The following is a 13,959-nucleotide window of genomic DNA, read 5'->3' as shown; positions in this document are numbered from 1 at the left end:
CTGGGCACCCAGCCCACACCAGGACCTGTGCTTCCTGACCTGCAGCTACTGCCAGCAGAGCTCACGCCCTCCCGAGGAAAGGGAGGTCCTTGCTGAAGGGAGCTCTGCTTGGCTTCAGAACTTCAGCCCCGGGAACTCCGATAACGTGGCAACCGGGGAAGACGAAAAACTGCTTCACCTACACCCACCGACTTTTAATTCACTGTCCCTAAAATTCTGGCAGCTGTGGAACCAAGTTTCATCTGGATAACTGCTTTTGGTTACTTCCGGAAAGTTGTTTGTGTCGAGTGGGGCGGGTGTGGAGGGGAGGATATTTTCTCAGTAAACAAAAGCATGGGTGCCCTGTTTTATTAATCAGGGAAACTTCGTGGGTCTGCTGTTATGCCACAGCTCCATAAGGCATGTAGGTGGCTTGTGAAGATGCCAAGTCCATATTGGCTTCAAGAAACTAAATGGCAGAACTTCAAATTAGATAAAAAATTCGGGCATAGAGGACCTTAACAGAGACTCACCCAAAATGCAGGGAATCATAGACATAAATAATTAACTTACTGCTCTGGAGAACAATCTCCTTTTCTTTAATCTTAACTATTTTTCTGGTCATTTATACATCTGCAACTCTAATTTCCTAAGCATCTAATTTTTGTAGCTCTATTAACTAACCCCTACAACTAGCCTGGTCTGCACCTCACGGAAGGCTCAATAAATGCTTGCTGCACTCCAGGTTAAAGATACCTACAGTTTTACGTAAATTTTTTCAAAATGCCCAAATACCAAATGCACTCTCTTCTTGCCACATCTGCTCCTCAAAAGCATGGCCTTCCAGTACTGCCTCTGTATCAGTAAATGAAAACCACTATTGTCTACTGTAATATGCAAACCACAAACCTAGCAGTCTATGATGCCTCCCTCATTCCATATTCAGTCCATCTAGTTCCATCATTTTCACCTCCTTAATACATTCTCCATTCTGTCCACTTCTATTATGACCACTCAGTCCTAGGTCTGGGCCTCCTGCAGTAAACTTCCTGAATCCACACTAGTTCCTCCAATTCATTCTTAACACTAGAGTCACAGTAGTTGGTTTCCAAAGCCAATTTCATTACTCCCTCATCACACCCTACCACAACCAATTAAAGAACTTCAACTGCTTTCCACTGTGCTTAGGATACAATTCAGTCTTTAATATGGCTTACAAAGTTTAGCCCTATTTATTCTCTAGCTCCATTTTACACCTTCCACTCCCTCATTTACTGCACTACACACAATGACCTTTTTTCAAGTTTCTTCAATTTGCTATGGACTTTTCAACCTCAGGGCCTTGGCAAAGGCTGTTATTTCTGTCTTTTACACTATTCCTATGATACCAATCCTCTTCAGTTTACATCTATTCATCATCTTGTCCATCCCACGTATGTGAATTCTTCCTATCCTATATTCTCATGGCCCCTGTCATATGTTCTCATGGCTCCTGCAATTCTTTTTTTTTTTTTCTTTAAGATTATTTACTTATTTTAGAGAGAGACAGATAGTGACAGAGATAGTGAGAGAGCACAAGCAGATGTAGAGGGAAAAGCAAGCTCCCATGGGAGTGAATCCTAGGACTCAGGGATCTGACCTGACCTGACAGAGCTACCCAGGTGCCCCTGCAATTCTTCTTCTTATCCCAGCTATAATTTTATGTGTATTTGAGTTATCTTTAATTAACCTTATTGAATAATTTACATATAATAAAACATGATTTAGATGTGCCGTTCAATATACTTTGATAAATGTATGCACACATGTAATCACCACAATTAGACAGAACATTTCTGTCATCCCCAAATTTCCCTAATGGCCCCCCAGCAGTCAATTCCACCAACCACTTTTCTGCTTCCTATCTAACGGCATTATTCTTTTATTAATGTTTATCACTAGACTGTAAACTTAATAAGGAAAGGATCTTATTTTGTTCAACATTATATCCTTAATATTTAGCCACATGCCTGGTACATGTTAGTGCTCAATAATGGATTTCCTATGGTAACAGGTTCTGAAAATAAACATCAACTATATGATAAATATCAATTAAACCATAAACAATGATGTAGAAAAATACATCATTCCATATTCCTATCATATATTCTCATGGCCAAATGGACATGGTCAATGTCTAACCATTTCCACAAATATCTTTTAAAGTTTTCCTTTAATATCTGCATTTCCAAGAGTTAATTTTGTGCCTGAGCTGCCTAAAAGATGTAATTCAATATTGGCTGATCCAGCAGTTCTCCAGGCCAGGGGAAAAAAATCTACATCTCTAATTCTGTCTATATAATAAACTATTTGAGTCCATAAAAGATGTAATACTTATTTATATCGTTCTTGCTTACCAGGTCCTTCATGTGCTTATCTCCCCATCTAGACAGAGAGACCCATGAGGGGTCATCAGTGACTTCGTATTTAACAGTGCTTACCAAAGAATCTTTTTTTTTTTAAAGTGTCTTCCTCATCACCTATCATCATCATCATCATCATCATCATGAATCAGCAGTTTCAAAATCTAATACATTGTCATTTTTTATAGAATAGTGTAAATAGTAAAGTTCTAGTAAAATTTTAGCAGACCCAATTATCATTAGTTTTTATTAATAGGCTTAAGTGTTAAGATTAGGGGTGATGGCCAATAGCTAAACTATGGAAAGAACCTAGATGTCCATCAACAGATGAGTGGATAAAGAAGATGGGGGGTGTATACATACACACACATATATATAACATATACATACACATACATACATACATACATGCATACATACTCAATGGAATAATCTGCAGCCATCAAAAAACCCCAAATCTTGCTATTAGCAATGATGTGGATGGAACTAGAGGGGATTATGCTAAGCAAAATAAATAAATCAGAAAAAGAGGGCAAGGAGTCGTGGGGGGCAGGGAGGGAAAAAATGAAACAGGATGGGACCAGAGAGGGAGACAAACCATAAGAGACTCTTAATCTCAGGAAACAAACTGAGGGTTGCCTGGGGTTGGAGGGGAGGGATAGGGTGGCTGGGGTTATAAACATTGAGGAGGGTATGTACTATGGTGTGTGCTGTGACTTGTATAAGACTGATGATTCACAGACCTGTACCCCTGAAGCAAATAATACTTTGTGTTGTTAAAAAAAAAAAAAAAAAGATTAGGGGTGATGACAATAAGAGTATATTATTTATGATGGCCTCTTAATACAACTGAGTCTTCCTCAACTGCATATATAAAACTCTAGGTTCTAGTTACCCATTTAAAGAGGTCACAGCTGGGACGCCTGGGTGGCTCAGTTGGTTAAGCAGCTGCCTTCGGCTCAGGTCATGATCCCAGCGTCCTGGGTTGGAGTCCCACATTGGGCTCCTTGCTCAGCAGGGAGCCTGCTTCTTCCTCTGCCTCTGCCTGCCATTCTGTCTGCCTGTGCTTGCTCTCTCCCCACCCCTCTCTGATAAATAAATAAAATCTTAAATAAAATAAAGAGGTCACAGCTAAAGTGCAAAGTTTACCTTTTCACAGTTTCATGCAGAGGTAACTGTTATAGACATATAGTTCTCGTTTTCCTAATCCTTGTATAATGTTAGTATGCATAAAGATGTAGCATTTATTTTTTATTTTTTAAAGATTTTACTTATTTATTTGACACGGAGAGAGATCACAAATAGGTGGAGAGGCAGGGAGAGAGAGAGAAGGAAGCAGGCTCCCCAACTGAGCAGAGAGGGGAGCTCGATTCCAGGTCCCTGGGATCATGACCTGAGCCGAAGGCAGAGGCTTTAACCCACTGAGCCACCCAAGCACCCTAAGATGTAGCATTTAACATGAAAAGTAACTGCACACTATGAGGCAACTTTACCCAATTTATCCCAAGAAATTATAGGACTTTTAAGCAAATTTGGCAACTTGAGCAGTAATTTACTTCAGAAGAAAGTTAAGGGACCAATGTCTTAAACCCATATATAACAACTGATTTCCAATGTATGTATCAAAAAGAAAATCTTCAATACTTCTCTTTGGACTACATAACTAAGGCTATTACATGATTAAATTATATTAGTGCTTGTTTCTGCTTTTTTTCAAGATAAAGAAGAATACAGTAGGATGACTAAAAAGTACAAAAACAACCTGAGAAAAATAAAAATATTAAGATTCAGGGTGAGGTGGTCTTTCAACTGGCAAAAGTCAAGCAAAAAATAGGCCACATTTACCTACAGCTATTAAGATGAAAAACTTTTTTAACCAAATAGAATTAATGCATTACTTTCAAAAATATTATTTCTGCTAAAGAGCCCAGTAATGTTTACCTATAAATCACATTTTGCTCTGGTGTCACCTCACAGAGACAACAAATACTTTTGGTAGCACAAAAAAGGCAGTAATTAAGAGGAAAAATCCATAGTCTCCTTATGAATTTGCTTTGTAACTCTGGCCAAATGACTGGAATGGATAACATTAAAAGACAACTCTTGGAAGGAGGATATGTAGCTCTACTATTTTGTCTGATCAGTACCTGGAAGTCTCAAAACTAAAGTTAGCCAATAAATTTCCACATAGACACTCAGGCCATATGGAATAAAAATACCACTTGTCCTATGGTATAAGCAGTCCTTATCATCTCATGATGAAGGTGACCATGTTCCAAAAGTTTGTTTTATTTGCAGTTCTCAATGCATTATCAAATTGAAGAATTATTTTATTCAAGGTTAGAACAAACACCCTCTATAAACCTCATAATGGCTATGATAGTGTACTGCCTTGTTCACCAATATATCGGTAATATCTCCTCAACACTGGGATTGATATGCATTAGGTGATTAGGTCTCTTGAGTAGAATGAAATGTCAGGTACTGTAGTATGAAATCAGCAGTATAAACAAAAAGGCTGAAAACAGCTAGTCTAGCAAGCAGAACAGAGAAAGCAGAGAGACAGAACGCTGTTGTTTTAATGCATGAGCCTTTTAGTACCATTTAATTTTTAAACTTATACTAGGTACTATTGCCCCATTTTTCACACACAAAATCCAGCACCTGTCACTTAACTTTCTCCTGAAACAATTTGCAGGTTTTATTAAAAACACATGAGTTAAAAACAGCAAAAACAGCACAAGTTGCCAATTTTGGTGGAAGTACATAGCTCCTTGCCATAAGATGGGTGAGATGGCTTTGTATTACATAATTACTCTTCATTTTAAATGCTCCCACTTTTATGCCCTCTAACTTTACAAGAGGAAGTTAACAAATGAGAACTGTGTTTATCTCTAAAGAAAGGGTGTAGGAAACACTACTGTTTTTATTTTATGTACTTCCGCATAGTTTAAAATTTTTTAGAAGCATGACTTATATCATTATCACGATTTTTTTAAACTCCAATCCTCATTTTTTTTCAATCTTTCCTCTTTCGATCCTTATGATCTTTATTTTCTACTTTATACTAGGACTGAGCTCTGCAGCTATAAAACTGGACTTTTTGTTCTTAGTTTCCCAAGAGCTCAAGATAGATGGGCCACCACTAGAACAAAAGAACTGAATAAAAAAATGAATCCTAGAATCCTAAATTCCAACTTAGGAGCCAGAAATTCACCTGCCCTCAGTAATACCAAAGACAATGGTAACAACCCTTAGGGAATTTTCCTTTGTTAAAGGAAACCCAAGTAAATGGCTACTTCTCTATGCCATTTTACCTGTGGAAAAAGTGACGTATCTATACTGCAATCATTTTCTTGGGATAACAAAGCATTTCAAGGGAGAAAAACAAAATACATTTATTTTTCTACACGACACAAAATCTTGAGGTGGCAGGAGAAAACAACGGTATTAAACAGATCTTTATATATTGAAAAATTGAAATGTATGCTCAAAACACTAATCTTCAGGGAAGTGGCTTAACAAATCATACCTTAAATACTAAATTTGTGTTTGTCTAGTAACAGAAATTTGGGAGGTACATAATTAACTGAAGGATCCAATTTTGGGGAAAAAAAAAAAAGGACTTCAAAATGGCTCTATTATTTTTTTTAGCTTCAATAATGATTTGCCACCTGAATTCTATCACATTTCCTTTATGAATGATGATGTTTTACTCATAGATTCAGGGGCATTTCTGGTGAGGTTTCTACCAGCCCTCTCTATTTCCCTCATCCATATTCTTACACAAGGTATCATGTTCCCTCTCTCTAGGGGCTTAAGACCAAAGCCAATGGACAAAGGGCAAAAATCATAAAATTACAAGACAGTAGCAATGAAATTCCAATTTGATAGCCACCTAAGATGCAGTCTACAGTGGCCTACATAATAAACTTATATAGATGAGAACAATTATAGTCCAATTTCTTGGCCCAAAACAACTACTAGAGAAGCCATTTGGTATAAAAATTTTTTGAGTATCAACTAAGTTACAGCATAAAACCAAAAAGTATAAAGGTCTACACTACTCAATTCGTATACATCCACATGAAGGTTTTTAAACTGGGATCTAAAAAAATATCTAGCACAATCATCTATGTTTTCATTTTGATAACCTATAGAAATCTGTGTAACCGCACACTGAGTCATCTCAGTAACAACCTTAAATCCAAGTGGTACCAAATTATTTCATTGTCCATTTTTGTTTATGATCAAGTTGGCACCAAGTACAAGTACCTTGTTACAGAAGAGCCTTGACCATGAAAATGACGTAAGTGCGAACTGAAGGTCAAACAACCTCATAGGATGTGATATACAACTGAAGGTTTCCCAGTAGTCAGAACAAAGAAAAATGGCAAGATGACAGTCATAATCCACAGTAGTGTACTCATATCAAACTTAAAAAGAATCTATACCCTAACAGTCTGTACCATTTTCACATTGTAAGTGGTGACCATTTTTATAAGGCAATATCATTTATCACAGTAAATAAATGTCAATTTAGATTTTATTGCTTTGTGTTTCATTTGCATTTTACTTGCAATTTTCTTTTGGATGTAAATTTAGTTCTGCATGATTTTATTTTTTTTTTTTTTTTTTTTTTTTTTAAAGATTTTATTTATTTATTTGATAGAGAGAGATCACAAGTAGGCAGAGAGGCAGACAGAGAGAGAGAGGAGGAAGCAGGCTCCCTGCTGAGCAGAGAGCCCGATATGGGACTCGATCCCAGGACCCTGAGATCATGACCTGAGCCGAAGGCAGCGGCTTAACCCACTGAGCCACCCAGGCGCCCCAGTTCTGCATGATTTTAAATCTAAGAAGTTTATACCTAGCTTTGTTTGCCCACATTGAATAACATTGTATATATAATACTTGAAACACTGGAATTCTGAGCTTCCAAGAATTTTCTTCTAAAACAGGCCCAAGTTTACTGAAGGTTATACAACTCTTTATACATCTGTATGATATCCAGGCAAGCTGCTATGTTTCACTATACTTTGTATTATATAGGATGATACTGCAAAACCTACACAATGTAGCATCCTATCTTCTTCCAGTGATAAATTCCTTTGCTTGGCAATCTCTCAGCATTTAGTTCATACTAAAGCTTAGTAGGGCAAATAAAGAATCTGAAAGGTTTGCCTCCATTAATCAGTATCATCAAATATCCACTGAAGCCTTCTTACAGGCTAAGAGGAAGGTAAGATAAGAAGCTCAAAAGCACCTCTACAAGTAGTGTCCTATTTAGTTGGGTGTAAATGCATGAAAAGATAACACAAGCTAATATACAAGTTTAGACTGACTACTGGAAAATCGAGTTCCATAGGAGTTGAAAGGAGAGAAGATTTTTTAGTTGTCTTCTCCCATTCTCAGACTATCCTAATTGCATTTTTAAGATACCCATAGAAGGGGTGCCTGGGTAGCTCAGTCGATTAAGCATCTGACTCCTAGTTTCAGCCCAGGTCATGATCTCGTAAGTCCTGGGATCAAGCCCTACATCAGGTTCTACGCTTAGCGTGGAGTCTGCTTTAAAGATTCTCTCCCTCTGCCCTCTTCCAATGTGTGTGTGCATGCTCTCTCTCAAAAAAATAAATCTTAAGATAACGACAGAAGAGTGAGAACAGGAAAAGAAAAGAGGAAAGATGGTAGGAAAGGGAAAAGGTACAAGACATGCTCTAGATGGATTTACTGTCAATCAGAATGGAAGGAAGAATGGAACAAATATTTATGACTACCTTCACCATACAATGTGTAATGTGTAATGTGCTAGTAATATTATAACATCTTAACACATCTTAACACAACTACTTACCTTTAAAGATCAGCTAAGGTTTAAAAGAGGTTTAAAAGAAATTAAGTACTTATTCCACATTAATATACATCCAATAAGATGGCATAGTCAGGACCCAAAGACTGGGCAGCCTGGCTCTAAAGATTTTCTATTATAATATACTGGTTCTTAAACCATATTCAGAAGGTTAGTCAGGGCCTGTTGAGCTTGGCATAGGTGCAATGGAAAAAATACTATAAAAAAATGTTTATAATCTCAAGTGGGCAATGAGTTATATAATAATGTATTATTGTAAGATAATGCATGTAAAGTCCATGCAGTTTGTGGCACATAAGAAGTGCTCAAGTATTAGTTGCTACTGTTATTATTATATACCAGACTGCCATATGGGCTACACAGAAGGGGAAATTACAGCAGAGGTTACAGAGGTAAGAGACTGCTTTTGATTACAGTGGTAAGAAAGAGATAAAATGAAGAGGTAATATGTGCACTGGGTCTTGAATGACTGGAATTAATCACACAGAGGCAAATTTGAGGACTTGGGATGGTAAGGATATGAGAGAGAGTAGCATGAGTAGAAGCATGGAACAAGAAACATGTAGAACAGGAGGTGAAAAAGGTAGGTTGGCATCAAATCAAAGAGAGCCTGAAATCCACTAATAAGTTTTACTTCATCCTACAGACAAATGTAAATCATTAAAGGTTTTTCACTGTTAAAAATGCCCAGAGGTCATTTATTCAAGGTACTCTTTTATTAAGATAAAGAGAATAAATTCAGGAAATATTACAAGGGCACCAGAGAGTTAGCAAGATGCAACTTATATGACAAAGTGAACATCAGAGGAGTATAAGTGATCCTACTAAACACACACACACACACACACACACACACACACACACATAGTTTGACAGTTTAGAAATTACACCCAAAAGGATTCTCAACTTTCAAACTTCATGGCTCAGAGAATAACAACGTCATTAACAGAAAAAGAAAAATGAGAGAAAGAGATGGGTTTGAGGAGACATGATAGGTTCAGTTTTAGCCATGCTGAGGTTGAGTTCCTGGGAGCCATCTAACTGGCAAAATCCACAAGGGAAGAGTATGGACTAAAGCTAAATATGAAAAGATGTATATGTAAAGAAGGGGAGGTGTGGAGGGAAAGAAGAGTCACCTCCACAGAAATTTTGGCCAAATCCATGAAAATGGTTGAGGGCTACTGGAGGGAGAGGGACTAAGGTCATAGTCTCAAAGGAAACATCATGCAGTCACAGTATGGGTGTTGTATTAACTCTGGGAAAGAGTAAGAATGTTTTTCTTTGAAATATGCAAAGCATAAAAAATAAGTATAGGTAAAATCACTAAGAACTACTGAAGTGAGACTTTTTTTTTTTCCCGAAGATTTTGTTTATTTATTTGACAGAGAGAGATCACAAGTAGGCAGAGCAGCAGGCAGAGAGGCTCCCTGCTCAGCAGGAAGCCCAATGTAGGGCTCTATCCCAGGACCCTGGGACCATGACCTGAGCCAAAGGCAGAGGCTTAACCCACTGAGCCACGCAGGTGCCCCAAGACCTTTTTCTATAAAGAAGGGAGCAGGCCATATTAGATACTGAAAACTAATTAAAAAAATATTCCACTGTGGGGATTTAATAAAAACCCAGGAGTCGATAAGAAGACTATTAAATAGTTACAGAAATCCAATTAAAGTTAGACAAAATTTAAATTGTTATACATACAGCCACTTAATATTATGACCTCTAACAGTACTAGAAACAGAGAAACCAGACAATGGGGGGGCCCTGGGGAATGGAGACCAGAAATGGCACACAGTACAAAATCCAGTGACAAAAATTCTAAAGGTGGTAGCAAAATCGGTTTGAAGAAGCAAATAAAAGGTCTATACTGGAGGATGACATAGGCAAAATAGAAAGGTACTAAATGGCCAGGAAAAATGGAGAAGAGGCACTCAGACCAAAATGAGAGAAGGAAAGTTCAGAAGTGATAAGAGGATGAAGATGATAAAACTGTGACCAAAGAGAAAATACTTTTAAATTCAGTATTTTGGAGGTAGTGCAGCCCTCAGTAATAACAAGGCCATAGTACGGTTTAATGGCTGAAGCAGAGATGAAATTCAATGGAAAAGGAAGACATGTAAATGCCCTTCATGCCCATTTGGAAGAAAGCTCCATGAGCACTTACCTGCAGTGCCTGAATGGAACACTATACATCTCGAAGTACTCAATAAACAGCAATGGAAAAGCAACCTATACATCATGTTTCTTTGTTAATTCCTTTAATTATTTCTTCATCTAACAGCTACTGACTCTTCAGAATGTGAAGTACTGAGAGTGGAAATAGAGTAGTTTCATTAGGAACAACAGCTACATTTGCCAAGTTCTCACTATAGGTAGGCACGACTTCAACAAATTTGCATTTAACTCATTTAATCATCAAAACAACTCTATAAAGGCAGGTACTTTTATTATCTTCATTTTATAGATGAGGATATGGAAACATAGACTAAGTTCAATGTAAAGAGTTAAATATAAGTGGTAGCACTGGAATGTAGACCAAGACATCTGGGCTCCAGAGTCTAGTTCTTCATCATACCTCCCTATTTGTGGGAGGAGACTCTACTCTCCAAGTATAGGAGACTCTACTTGCCAATCAAATTAACACTTGATTACATATTTCTAAGTGTCCTATCTCCTGTATACATTAACTTTAGGAAAAATACATATAAAGTTTCTCTCATACAAGGGTATGTTAAATATCAAAGCTATCAGAGTCTAAGACTTTTTAAATTTTTCTTTTCTTCTTATTTCTTCTGAGAAAAAGCTCAGAAATTCCAAAACTGGATCAAATTAGGTACCCAACCTTAAGGAGTCCAAATCCTAATTGGAGAGATTGGAGTTACACATACTTTCAAAGTTAAACAAAAGGAGTATGATAAGGGGGCGCCTGGGTGGCTCAGTGGGTTAAAGCCTCTGCCTTCAGCTCGGGTCATGGTCTCAGGGTCCTGGGATCGAGCCCTGCATCAGGCCCCCTGCTTGGTGGGGAGCCTGCTTCCCGCCCCCCTGCCTGCCTCTCTTCCTACTTGTGATCTCTGTCTGTCAAATAAATAAAATCTTTAAAAAAAAAGAGAGAGAGAGAGTATGATAAGGACTTAGTGAATTGTGCAAGAAGAGAAAGAGATCACTTTGAGTTTGGACTATGGGGAGAGTGGAGTCAGTCAGGGGAGGCTCCACAGAAGAGGTCAGATCTGAACCAGGTTTTGAAGAAAAAGGGTGGTATACAAAGGCAGAATGGAAGCAGATGGCATTTCAGAGAGAAAGAGAGAACATCATGTGCAAGAATGTGGAGACCAGAAAAGATAAGTAAACAGCAGCACTCTATTAAAAAGCCGATGGGGAGATGTAACGGTAGAAATGACTAGAAAGGCAAGTTGAGAATAGATCCCAGAGACTTGAATGTCAGTCTCACCAACCATGGAGGAAATCTACACTGCCACATTCAGGCTAATTCTTTTTTTGTTGTTGTTAGATTTTATTTATTTATTTGACACACACACACACAGCACAAGCAAGGGAAGTGGCAGGCAGAGGAAGAAGCAGGCTAATCCCAGGACCCTGGGATCATGACCTGAGCCAAAAGCAGACACTTAAATGACTGAGCCAACCAGGCAGCCCCAGGCTAATAGGATTCTTAAAATACTTAACATCATACCGAATCATAAATTTGCTGAAATGATGCCACATTTATTTATTAAGTGGACTAAATTTAGAAAATATGAACTTGCTTTTAAAAAGCATAGCTCAAAGAGTAACTTACAGATCTCCCAGTTCTACTCCATATTAATTTCTTATAGTCTCTTAATAACCACATCCTTGAATAATGTTTTTTAAACTTCTATTTGAATACTCTCAAGAGATGGGAGTTCACAGTCTTGCAGGACCTGGGATGCCCTACACCACCTTAACCACCTTGTCTAATCAAGTCAATTCCTGGTACAGGACAAAAATAAGTAGAGAAAAAGAGTTATAAAATGTCACTTTTGTATAATTCAATCACTCAAAATAATTAAAACAACATCCTCCAATTACACAATATAAGCTCTTACATTGAAGAATAAACATGGAAAACTATCCTCAGTATGACAGAGTAGACATTTGTTGTTTTTGTCACCCAGCATCTTCTTTTTCCCTATTCTGACTTTGCTTGGTGGGGACCATAACATAAGTGTTAAAGCACATAACATCCCAGCTACTGTAGTGAACATATGACTGTGAAACTGTGATTGGTCAGGATTAGGAAAATGACTGAAGTTTAGGTAATCAGCACTAATCCTATGAGGCCTACGGTGGTCCAGGAAGAAAAACAGCCTCCTGTGGACTGGAGCACCTAAAGCATTCTCCTAATAGCAGGTTATATATCTCAATAATGGGAGGCTGAAACAGCTGTTACCATCTTACTATACCACAAAGAGAACCCATCTAAAAATAAAGCCACCCCAGAAGGAAAGAAGCATGAAAACAGAAATGGTGAATCTGGGTCCTCAAGACACTGGTGAAGTGCCTACTTCAAACCACAACTCAGCCAGATTTACTTTTTACTTAAACCAGTTTGGGTTTTTTTCTCCCCCCTATTACTTTCATCCCAGAGATTCCTGCCTAACACATGGTAACTGCCAAATCCTGTAACAAGAAAAGGTAGTCAACCTCTTAGCATTTATCTATGCAAAATTTGGTTTTATCAATAACCAACTAAATTTAAAATACTAAATTTAAAATTGATACTAAATTTAAAAATGATCTTTTTAACATAGCATTTTAATGTAGCATTTTTTAACATAGCATTTCATATTCAATATTGCCTTGAACCGTCTTATTTTAAGATAAAAATCAGTATTTTACCCTATAGAAAGCACAAGAAAATGCTTTATAACTTTACTATATAACACTATGAAGGTAAGAATAAGCGATTCAGAAATAAGTTTTATTACATCATTATCACAGTTATTTTAAAAAACAAAAAACAAACCAAAAAAAAAACTAATGCACTATCCAGAAGCCATGTAAAGACTCTTACTTGAAGCTGAAGAGTATGTCGAAGAATTGTTTCTTCTAAGGCATGGATCCATTTCTCTCGCTCATCAGCATCACGAGCTGGAATAAAAGATTATAAAAATTGAAATGTTAATTTCTACAATATAGCTTCATGTTTGAAAATAAATATTTTAAACCTCAATACTAACAGGAAAAGTTTTTAGTTGCACCATTTTCTGAACAGGTTCAACTTCCTATCCTTTCTAAACATGCAATCTACTTGCAGCAGTTTACAACCAAAGGAATAATTATGCTCAATAATAGCAAGCTCCTTTCTCATTGAGAACAACTAGAAAAGCTGGAATAATTATTAAAAATAACTCACTGGAGACAACAGAAAACAACAAGTAGTAAAGAATTAACAGGACAAAATCTAGAAGACAAACATCCAGAAGATAAGCCTCATATTTAAGGACACTTTTCTTCTGGAGGAATTGTAAATTCCAGGAGAGCACACTCATTAAAAAAAATTCGACAAAGTATTCTTCATGCACACATGGATAATGTCTGATGCAAGATGGCAGAAGCAGGAAAGAACAGAGCATCAAAAATAATAAGCACACAAAACCATAAGAAACCTAGGAATCAACCTAACCAAAGAGGTGAAAGACTAGTACTCTGAAAACTATAAAACACAGATGAAAG

General features: G+C 37.3%; 1 protein-coding gene across 5 annotated transcripts in view; it reads right to left on the bottom strand.

Annotated features, from left to right (window-relative positions):
* The window catches only part of OSBPL9 (oxysterol binding protein like 9), a 168,419-nt gene that overhangs the window by 61,727 nt on the left and 92,733 nt on the right, over positions 1-13,959 (bottom strand). For all 5 annotated transcript variants that reach the window (XM_059374718.1, XM_059374720.1, XM_059374716.1 and 2 more), the window contains exon 4: positions 13,298-13,374. In XM_059374718.1, the coding sequence (XP_059230701.1) occupies positions 13,298-13,374 (77 nt within the window). The remainder of the gene's footprint in view (positions 1-13,297; positions 13,375-13,959) is intronic.

The sequence above is a fragment of the Mustela nigripes genome, chromosome 14 (genome assembly GCF_022355385.1).
Source record: "Mustela nigripes isolate SB6536 chromosome 14, MUSNIG.SB6536, whole genome shotgun sequence".
NCBI lineage: Eukaryota > Metazoa > Chordata > Mammalia > Carnivora > Mustelidae > Mustela > Mustela nigripes.
This window is presented reverse-complemented; position numbering and strand designations above follow the sequence as displayed.